The 11,010-nt window shown below is 46.5% G+C and overlaps 1 protein-coding gene across 1 annotated transcript in view; it reads right to left on the reverse strand.

The window, feature by feature from the left end:
* The window catches only part of LOC128379912 (seizure 6-like protein), a 47,411-nt gene that overhangs the window by 28,770 nt on the left and 7,631 nt on the right, over nt 1-11,010 (reverse strand). Inside the window, 3 exon segments of the mRNA XM_053339551.1 lie at nt 1,195-1,366; nt 3,387-3,572; nt 9,746-9,941. Of these exon segments, the coding sequence (XP_053195526.1) occupies nt 1,195-1,366; nt 3,387-3,572; nt 9,746-9,941 (554 nt within the window).

Consider the following 11,010-nt stretch of genomic DNA (forward strand, 5'->3'; position numbering starts at 1 on the left):
TCCATCATTCCTTCCTTCCGCCTCCTTTCCTTCCTTCTTCCCTCCCTCCTTTCCTTCCCTCCTTCTCCCTTCCTTCTTATAGCACCTTTCTAGTCTCCCGACCACTCAAAGTGCTTCATAAAACAGGCCAATATTCACCCATTCTCTCTCTCTCTCACACACATACACACACACACACACACACACACACACACACACACACACACACACACACACACACACACACACACACACACACACACACACACACACACACACACACACACACACACACACACACACACACACACACACACACACACACACACAAGCTGCCAACCTGCTCATCAGGAGGAGTTTCTAATACTCATTCACACACGGATGGCACAGCCTTCGGGGGAAATTTGGGATTCAGTATCTTGCCCAAGGACACTTCAACATGCGATCTGCCAATCTTCCAATTAGTGAACAACCTGCTCTGCCTCCTGGCTCCGAGAGGGAACGCTGCTCCATACCAGAACCCAACTAAACCAGAACCCAACAGAACCAGAACCCAACTAAACCAGAACCCAACTAAACCAGAACCTAACAGAACCAGAACTCAACTAAACCAGAACATTAACCTGACTGTTCCTTCTTTCCTTCCTTCCTTCCTTCCGTCTTTCCTTCCTCCCTTCCTTCCTTCCTTCCTTCCTTGTGTCCTTCCTCCCTCCTTCTCTCTTTCCTCCCTCCTCTCCTCCTTCCTTCTTTCCTCCCCCCTACTTTCATCCCTTCCTCTTTTCCTTCCTGCCTTCTACCTTCCTTCCTCCCGTCCTTCCTTCCTTCCTTCCTTCCTCCCTCCTTTCCTCCCTTCCATCCTTCCTCCCTTCCTTCCTCCCTCCTTTCCTTCTTTCTTCCTCCCTTCCTCATTCCGCCTTCCCTCCCTTCCTTCCTTCCTTCTTCTTCCCTTCCATCTTTACCTCCTTCCTTTCCTCCCTTCCTCCTTCCCTCCCTCCTTCCCTTCCTTCTTCCTCCCTTCCATCATTTCTACCATCTTTCCTTCCTTCCTTCCTTCCTTCCTTCCTTCCATTCTTTCTTCCTTCCTTCTTTCTCCCTTCCTTCCTTCCTTCTTTCCTTCCTTCCCTCCTTTCCTTCTTTCTTCCTTCCTCCTTTCCTTCCTTCCTTCCTCGACTTGAGGACAACAGGAGGGTTAAAAGAAGTGAAATCCAGTCCGACCTGTCGGTGGGTCCTAAGGCGAGTCTCTCCAGGTGTAGGTGCAGCCTCTGGTCTTTGGGAGCCTCCAGGGACCAGGAGCAGGAGCGGTCCTGGGTGGCGTTGGGTCCGTGATGGGGGGAAGGAGACAGCACTCGTCCCACTGTGGCATTCTTCACTGTGCCGCCACACAGAGCTGCAGAGAAGAAGACGCTGCAGTCAACTTTTTATGCAACAAAAAGGCCCGAGGTTACTCTGATTTGAAAGGCGACACAGAAATGAAATATGTCAAGTCAAATTATTCTTATTTATCACTTCACTGTGTTTGAGAACGCAACTTTCTTTTCCTCTCTTCTCTCTCTTCTCTCTTCTTTCCTTCATAAATAACTGAATATTACATTTTACAGAAGAGAAAGAAACAAGAAGTCTTTAAGAGCTCAGAGGAAAAGGAATTTAAACTAGAGCTTAACCCTCCTGTTGTCCTCGAGTCAAGGAAGGAAGGAAGGGAGGGAGGAAGGAAGGAAAGGAGGAAGAAGGAAGGAAGGGAGGCAGGAAGGGAGGGAGGAAGGAAGAAGGAAGGAAAGGAGGAAGGGAAGAAGGAAGAAGGAAAGGAGGGAGAAAGGGAGGAAGGAAGATGGGAGGAAGGAAGACGAAAAGAAAGGAGGAAGAAAGGAAGGAAGAACAGGAGGGAGGAAGGAAGGGAGGGAAGGAAAGGAGGGAGGAAGGAAGGAAGAAAGGAGGGAGGAAGGAAGGGAGGAAATAAAGAAGGAAGAGAGGAAGGGAGGAAAGGAAAGAAGGAAGGGAGGAAGAAGGAAGGAAGGAAGGAAGGAAGGGAGGAAGAAGGAAGGAAGGAAGGGAGGAAGAAGGAAGGAACAGTCAAAACAGACGGGGTCTTCCTCCTTCTCTCTTTCTTTCCTCCCCCTACCTTCCTTCCTTCCTTCCATCCATCCTTCCTTCCTTCCTCCTTTCCTTCCTCCTTCCTCCTTTCCTTCCTTCTTCCTCCTATCTCCCTTCCTTCCTTTACTCGAGGACAACAGGAGGGTTAAGTCATTTTTAAAGCGTGAATAATGAATTGTGTTACCTCGTTTAGGAAAACTGTGACTGGCTCACATTATATTTTATAGACTGAGTGATAAACTGATGAATCTAGAAAAACGATCCTCAAATTAATTTAATTGCTGCACCATGATAATTGAGAACATCTGCTGAGAATAATCACGTTCAATTAGACACAGACAACGAGAGGATGTTTGTAGTCAGATTGTTTTTCCCCCAAATTCTATCACGACTCTGATGAGCAGGAGCTTTCATACTTTATTTATTTTAATTGTGAAGATAAACTTGTTGTGGGTCGTTCTGGTTCCACAAAGATAGATGGAAGGAAGGAAGGAAGGAAGGAAGGAAGGCAGATGGAAGGAAAGAAGGAAGGAAATGAAGACAGGAAGGAAGGAAGGAAGGAAGGAATGAAGGAACAAAGGAAGGAACGAAGGAAGGAAGACAGATGGAAGGAACGAAGGGAGGAAGGAAAAGAAGACAGGAAGGAAGGAAGGAAGGAAGGAAGGCAGATGGAAGGAAAGAAGGACGGAAAAGAAGACAGGAAGGAAGGGCGGAAGGAAAAGAAGGAGGAGAAGAAAGCGAATACAGGAAGGAAAGCTGGAAGGAAGGAAGGAAGAGATGGCAGGAAGGAAGGAAGGAAGGAAGGGAAGACAGATGGAAGGAAGGAAGGAAGGAAGAAGGAAGGAAAGAAGGGAAGACAGATGGTAGGAAAGAAGGAAGGAAAAGAGGAAGAGGGAAACTGGGCCGAACCACTAAAAGGAAGGATGGGCAGAAGGAAAAGAAGGAGGACAAGAAAGAGAATACTACAGAATAATACAGGAAGGAAGGAAGGAAGGAAGGAAGGAAGGAAGGAAGGAAAAAGGAAGGAAAGAAGGGAAGACAGATGGAAGGAAAAAAGGAAGGAAAAGAACACAGAAAGGAAGGAAGGAAGGAAGGAAGGAAGGAAGGAAGGAAGGAAAGACGGTAGGAAAAGAGGACGAAGGAAACTGGGCCGAACCACTAAAAGGAAGGAAGGAAGGAAGGAAGGAAGGGAAGACAGATGGAAGGAAGGGAAGACAGATGGAAGGAAGGAAGGATTTGATGCAAATAAATGACAAAAAGACCCCAAAAACCCGCCAAAACCCCCAAAGACCCCCAAAGACCCCCAAAGACCCCCTCACCCCTGCAGCTGGGCTCCTTGCCGCTCCACACCGGCAGCGAGGCGTTGATGCAGGTGAGCAGCGGCGCCCCCTGCAGGTGGTAACCCATGTGGCAGTGGAACCGGGCCGTCCCTCCAGGCAGCAGGTCCAGAACCGACACCTCCCCAAAGTGAGGCCTCTTCGGCAGGGAGCAGCTCAGCCTGAAGACTGCAGACAGAGTTAAGGTCAGGGCGGGCAAACATGCGGCCCGAGGGCTAGGAGCGGTCCGCTGAGAGGTCCAATCCGGCCCAGTTTCCTTTTTCCTCTTTTCCTTTTTCCTCTTTTCCTTCCTTCCTATGTTCTTTTCCTTCCTTCCTTCCTTCCTTCCTTCCTTCCCTTCCTTCCTTTCTTCCTGTGTTCTTTTCCTTCCTTCTTTCCTTCCATCTGTCTTCCCTTCCTTCCTTCCTTCTTTTCTGTGTTTTTTCCTGTCTTCTTTCCTTCCATCTGTCTTCCCTTCCTTCCTTCCTTCCTTCCATCCTTCCATCTGTCTTCCCTTCCTTCCTTCCTTCCTTCCATCTGTCTTCCCTTCCTTCCTTCCATATGTCTTCCCTTCTTTCCTCCCTTCCTTCCTTTCTTTCTTCCTTCCTTCTTTCTATTCCTTCCATCTATCCTTGCACCCTTTCTTTCTTCCAGCTTTCTTTCCTGTATTCTCTTTCTTCCCCTCCTTCTTTCCCTTCCTTCCTTCCTCCCTTCCTTCCTTCCTTCTATCTGTCTTCCCTTCCTTCCTTCCTTCCTTCCTTCCTTCCTTCCTTCCTTCCTGTCGTCTATTCCTTCCATCTATCCTTGCTCCCTTTCTTCCTTCCTTCCTTCCTTCCAGCTGTCTTCCCTCCCTTCCTTCCTTCCTTCCTTCCTTCCTTCCATCTGTCTTCCATTCCTCCCTTCCTTCATTCCTTCATCTGTCTTCCCTTCCTACCTTCCTCCCTCCCTTCCTTCCTTCCTTCCTTCCATCTGTCTTCCTTTCCCTCCTTCCTTTCTTCCTTCCTTCCTGCCGTCTCTTCCTTCCATCTATCCTTGCTCTCTTTCTTCCTTCCTTCTATCTTTTCTTCCTTCCTTCCTGTGTTCTTTTCCTTCCTTCTGTCCTTCCATCCGTCTTCCCTTCCTTCCTTCCATCTATCCTTGCTCCCTTCCTTCCAGCTTTCCTTCCTGTATTCTCTTTCTTCTCCTCCTTCTTTTCCTTACCTTCCCCCCTCCCTTCCTTCCTTCCTTCCTTCCTTCCTTCCTTCCTTCCTTCCTTCCTTCCTTCCTTCCTTCCTTCCTTCCTTCCTTCTTGTCATCTCTTCCTTCCATCTATCCTTGCTCCCTTTCTTCCTTCCTTCCAGCTTTCCTTCCTGTATTCTCTTCCTTCTCCTCCTTCTTTTCCTTCCTTCCTTCCTTCCTTCCTTCCTTCCTTCCTTTCAGTGATCCGGCCCACATGAGATCAGATTGGTCTGTATGTGACCCTTGAATGAAATAAGTGTGACTCCTCTGGTTTAGGTGCTGCATGTTTTTATTGAAAACAGCTTTTATTGATCACAGGATATAAAAAAGACTCATCGCTATAGTAACGCTGTGTAAAGAATTAGCTTATAGTGTTAATTTGGGTTATTTTTCATACATACAAATGTATTCCTTCCTTCCCTCCCTTCCTTCCATCTATCCTTCCTTCCTTCCTTCTTGTCATCTCTTCCTTCCATCTATCCTTTTTCCCTTTCTTCCTTCCTTCCTTCTTTCCTTCCATCTATCCTTGCTCCCTTTCTTCCTTCCTTCCAGCTTGCCTGTATTCTCTTTCTTCTCATCCTTCTTTCCTTCCATCTGTCTTCCCTTCCTTCCTTCCTTCCTTCCTTCCTTCCTTCCTTCCTTCCTTCCATCTGTCTTCCCTTCTTTCCTTCCTTGCTTCCTTCCTTCCTTCCTTCCTTCTTGTTGTCTCTTCCTTCCATCTATCCTTGCTCCCCCCTTCCCTTCCTTCTTTCTATCTTCCATCCTTCCCTTCCTCCCTCCCTCCCTCCCTCCCTTCCTTCCTTCCTTCCTTCTTTCTATCCTTGCTCCCTTTCTTCCTTATATCCTTGCTCCCTTTCTTCTTCATGTGATACGTGTGTGATGTGTAGACTTCTTAGCGGCTGCAGCTCCATTATTGCCTCTCAGTAACCGGCCGGTTCCAGCTGGTTACCTGAGGCTGCTGCTGCTGCTGCTTCTACTGCTCACTCAAATCACGGCTGAATAAAAAAAGTCATTTCCTCTTTAGTCTCCTCCAGGCTGATGACAAAGTGCCAGGAAAAAAATGAGCCAACGAAATGCAGCAGTGAAACCACAAGAGTTTGAAACAAATGGTAAAATTTAGCAAATAGTGAAGCTGTCCGTTTTATTACTTTAACTCTTTATTGGGCAAAAAATTATATTTGGTAACTTCTGTAAATATTCCAAAATATCCTTCCTCCTTTCCTTCCTTCTTTACTTCCTCCCTTTCCTTCCTCCCTGCCTTCTTTCTTCCTTTCCTCTTTTCCTTTCTCCCTTCCTCGTTCCTTATTTCCTCCTTCCTTCCTTCCTTCTATCTGTCCTTCCTCCCTCCCTCCTTCTCTCCTCCCTTCCTCCTTCCTTCCTTCCTTCCATCTGTTCTTCCTCCCTCCCTCCTTCTCTCCTCCCTTCCTTCTTTCCTTCCTCCATCCCCCTTTCTTCTTCCTTTCCTTCCTTCTTTCTTCCTCCCTTTCCTTCCTCCCTGCCTTCTTTCTTCCTTTCCTCTTTTCCTTTCTCCCTTCCTCGTTCCTTATTTCCTCCTTCCTTCCTTCCTTCCTTCCTTCCATCTGTCCTTCCTCCCTCCCTCCTTCTCTCCTCCCTTCCTTCTTTCCTTCCTTCCTCCGTCCTTCCTTCCTTCATCTGTTCTTCCTCCCTCCCTCCTTCTCTCCTCCCTTCCTTCTTTCCTTCCTCCATCCCCCTTTCTTCTTCCTTTCCTTCCTTCCTTCCATCTGTTCTTCCTCCCTCCCTCCTTCTCTCCTCCCGTCCTTCTTTCCTTCCTCCATCCCCCTTTCTTCTTCCTTCCTTCCTTCTTTCTTCCTTTCCTCCTTCTCTCTTTCTTTCCTCCCCCTTACCTTCTTTCCTTCCTTCTTTCCTCTGTCCTTCCTTCCTTTCTTTCCTCAATCCTCCCTTCCTTCCTCCCTTCCTTTCAATGAGTGTCCTATAAAGGGTTAATATCCGTTTAATACATTTACACATGTCAGTTAGAAGTTAATCTGCATGAGAAATAAAGAAAAAGAAAAAATGGCTATAATGATAATTATTATTACATGACACACACACACACACACACACACACACACACACACACACACACACACACACACACACACACACACATATACACACTCATAGTACAATATGATCACTATGAGCAGTTTCCATTTCATTTTAGGACGTTAAGACTAGGGCTGGGCAATTAATCGAAAAATAATCTAAACTGACATTTAGAAACTCTAATCGACTTAATCTAGCTCATGTCAGTTAATGGTGGTGTTCACTGTTGCCATGACAGCAAAGGTTGCATATTTATAAGGGATTTGAGAACTTGATTTTAACCCAAACCATGATCTTTACATAGTTCTAATCAAGTAAACTAGACATTAACCACAGCGACACACAGGAAGGAAGGAAGGAAGGGGGGGAAAGAAGTGAGGAATGAAGGAGGGAGGGAAGGAGGGAGGGAAGGAAGGAAGGAAAGGACGAAGGGATGAAAGGAAGAAGGAAGGAAGGAAGAAGGGAGGGAAAGAAGAGAGGAAGGGAGGAAGGAAGGAAGGGAGGGAGGAAGGAAGAAGGGAGGGAAAGAAGGGAGGAAGGAAGGAGGGAGGGAAAGGACGAAGGGATGAAAGGAAGAAGGAAGGAAGGAAGAAGGGAGGGAAAGAAGAGAGGAAGGGAGGAAGGAAGGAAGGGAGGGAGGAAGGAAGAAGGGAGGGAAAGAAGGGAGGAAGGAAGGAGGGAGGGAAGGAAGGAGGGAGGGAAGGAAGGAAGGAAGGAAGGAAAGGAAGAAAAGAAAAGAAAAGAAAAGAAAAGAAAAGAAAGGATGAATGGCGGAAAGGAAGGAGGGAGGAAGGAAGGAGGAAGGAAGGGAGGAAAGGAAAGAAGGAAGTGAGGAAAGAAAGAGAGAAGGAGGGAAGAAGGAAGGAAGGAAGGAACGGAAAGAAGGAAGGGAGATAGGAAAGAGAGAAGGAGGGAGGGAGGAATGAAGGAAGGAAAGGACGAAGGGAGGAAAGGAAGGAGGGAGGAAGGATTTCAATCTCAACTCAACAATGTGTCTTTCTTCTTGTTCAGTTCAGTTTGAGCTTAACTACAGACTGATGTGTGTGAACAGCAGTATTAAACATTATTTCTTATTCACACCCTACTATTCACGAAGCACACGACCTTAAAACTTCCTGTTTTCAGCCAAACATTTAAAATTACATGGAAGTTTAATTTTTAATTGTTTATGAATTTGTATAATTTATAATAATTTATAAATTTTGTTATTCTGATCCTTCTCTCTCCTTCACCGTGACTGCTAAATTATCCTTGAATGTTAAGTCATTTATAAAATATAAAAGGAAGACACGGAGGAAGGACAGATGGAAGAAAGGGAGGAAGGACAAATGGAAGAAAGGGAGGAAGGACAGATGGAAGAAAGGGAGGAAGGACAGATGGAAGAAAGGGAGGAAGGACAGATGGAAGAAAGGTAGGAAGGACAGATGGAAGGAAGGAAGGAAGAAACGGAGGAAGGACAGATGGAAGGAAGGAAGAAACGGAGGAAGGAAAGACAGGCAAAAGGAAGGAGAGAAGAAAGGTAGTAAGGACAGAAGGAAGAAAGGGAGGAAGGACAAATGGAAGAAAGGGAGGAAGGACAGAAGGAAGGAATGACAAATGGAAGAAAGGGAGGAAGGACAGAAGGAAGGAAGGAAGGACAGATGGAAGGAAGGAAGGAAGGAAGAAAGAAACAGAGGAAGGACAGAAGGAAGAAAGGGAGGAAGGACAGAAGGAAGGAAGGAAGGAAGGAAGAAACGGAGGAAGGACAGAAGGAAGAAAGGAAGGAAGGAAGAAACAGAGGAAGGACAGAAGGAAGAAAGAGAGGAAGGACAGAAGGAAGGAAGGAAGGACAGATGGAAGAAAGGTAGGAAGGACAGATGGAAGAAAGGGAGGAAGGACAGATGGAAGGAAGGAAAAGAACACAGGAAGGAAAGTGGGCCGGATTGCACCCCTCAGCGGGCCGGTTCTGGCCCACGGGCCGCATGTTTGACACCCCTGCCGTAGATACACGTCAATTGAAGAATCTTAATACTGATAATATTTCAAGCTTATTTATGATATCTTTGTGGTTTTTTTAAATTCTCCTGAAGCTTTATTTTTACGAGCGTATCTTCCTGCTAAGACGTTTTAATCTCAGTGTTTTATTCTCCAGCCTGCTGTTGATGTAAAAGGATTAGATGGCTGTGATTAATGGCACAGGTGGGTCTTAACACTCTGATGCTTCCTTCCCTTTCAGTTCTTGTCATATCCATTACAGGCTGCCAACTGCACAACACACACACACACACACACACACACACACACAGGCAACACACACACACACACTCTATACAGCCTCTTAATGAGATGAGAGCCAATTAATCAAAGCTCTAATCGGCTAATTCACACGACAGATTCAATCACCGTGCTAAGTGATTAGATTAGAAGATTTTTGATGATGTAATTAGCATGTATGCAATGCACAAGCAGGCCTTATGTGTATGTAGCATGTTTATATTAACCAGGCGGGGAGTTCTGGTCCTCTGAAATGAAGCCAACGCGGAAGTAACTTAGAGCTGCATTCTATCAAAAGGCCACCAGGGGGCGACCGTCTCTATACAAGTCAATGGAGAATTCACCAACTTCTCACTTGATTTCTAACCTCAGTAAACGTTTTCAAAATGTGTTTATGGTCTCAATCGCTAGTTTAAAGCCTTCTTCAATGCAGTATGATGTTCATTTGGGACATTTTGGCCTCCCTGATTTTATATGTGACGATAAAGCAGGGTATGCATTAGGGCGTGGCTACGTCCTGATTGACAGGTTGATTGCCCAATGTCCTTGAGATCCAGCCCTCGTAACCATAGCAACCTCCCCGCTCCGCCCATGGCTCCGCCTCATGCCCATATAAGTAGAATCCGTGTTTTTATTTTTCCCAGCATGCACCTGAAATTTTCAAGATGGCGCTGCCTAGATTAGAAACTATTGGCTTCCGAGCAGCAGTCCACAAACCAATGGGTGACGTCACGGATGTTACGTCCATTTCTTTTATACAGTCTATGATATATTATATACATGCATATTTATATCTGAGTCATGTAATGTGTGTGTCCGCTCACTCTGATAGTGCAGCTGGAAGATGCCCATGCTTCCCTCCAGCGTGGAGCAGTAGTAGACGGACAGAGTGTTGGTGGGACTGCGGATCACCTGACCCTCGACCAGCAGAGTCTGATTGGCCAGGACCAGCAGGGAACCTCGTGAGTCTACGCCTCTGATGGACAGCTGCTCGCCCTCCGACAGGTTCACACTCTTCACCTGGAAAAAAAACAGGATGACACCGGATCGGATGACGAGAGAGAAACACACTCCAGGTTTGACTGAATTCATAAATAATTATTCAGTAAAATCAGTGATGAAAAAACAACTTTAAAATGATCAAATTGTTGGTCCATAACCTTTAGAACAGGGCCATACACAGCTCAATCTGATCTCATGTGGGCCGGACCACTAGAAGGAAGGAAGGAAGGAAGGACCTTTTCCATTACAAAAAGGTTCCTATTCAACGTGAGCGGGGTCGTCATAGCAACGGCTCCGCGAAACTGCTGTGACTTCGTTTTATACACGACACAAACACATAAACAATGGAGGACATGGAGGCAGTGGTGTACTTGCTGCTGTATGAGGCTTTCTGTCTCCACCCTTCCTTCCTTCCTGTTGTCTCTTCCTTCCATCTATCCTTTCTCCCTTTCTTGCTTCCTTCCATCTGTCTTCCCTTCCTTCCTCCCTTCCTTCCTTCTTGTCATCTCTTCCTTCCATCTATCCTTGCTCCCTTTCTTCCTTCCTTCCTGTCCATCTCTCTTCCCTTCCTTCCTTCCTTCCTTCCTTCCCTCTGTCCTTCCTTCCTTCCTTCCTTCCTTCCCTCTGTCCTTCCTTCCTTCCTTCCCTCTGTCCTTCCTCCCTTCCATCCTGCTGCTGTATGTGTCTTTCTGTCACACACAAAGCAAAGAGAAGAGAAACCGAATCGCTGTAACGCTGTCGGGTTTGATTCTTGTGTGGGACGGCTCATGACTCTTCCAGCGACAACTCTTCTGACCAATCAGTGACCGGCAGTCTGATGATGTCACATTTTAGTATCGGCTCGGCTCACTTGGAGCCTCAGCAGAGCAGATACTAAAAAAGTAGTAGGTACCAGAGACTATCCCTAGTGGAGACGCAGAGAAAACTGAGTCCAGTCGAGCTGGAACTGTGTAGTGGAAAAGAGCCACAAAAGAGACTCTAAGGCAGAGGTGTCAAACTCATTTTCATTAAAGGGCCACATACAGGACGATGTGATCTCATGTGGGCCGGATCATTAAAAAGATGGAGGGAAGGAGGGAAGGAAGGA

The sequence above is a fragment of the Scomber japonicus genome, chromosome 19 (genome assembly GCF_027409825.1).
Source record: "Scomber japonicus isolate fScoJap1 chromosome 19, fScoJap1.pri, whole genome shotgun sequence".
In the NCBI taxonomy this organism is placed as follows: Eukaryota; Metazoa; Chordata; class Actinopteri; order Scombriformes; family Scombridae; genus Scomber; species Scomber japonicus.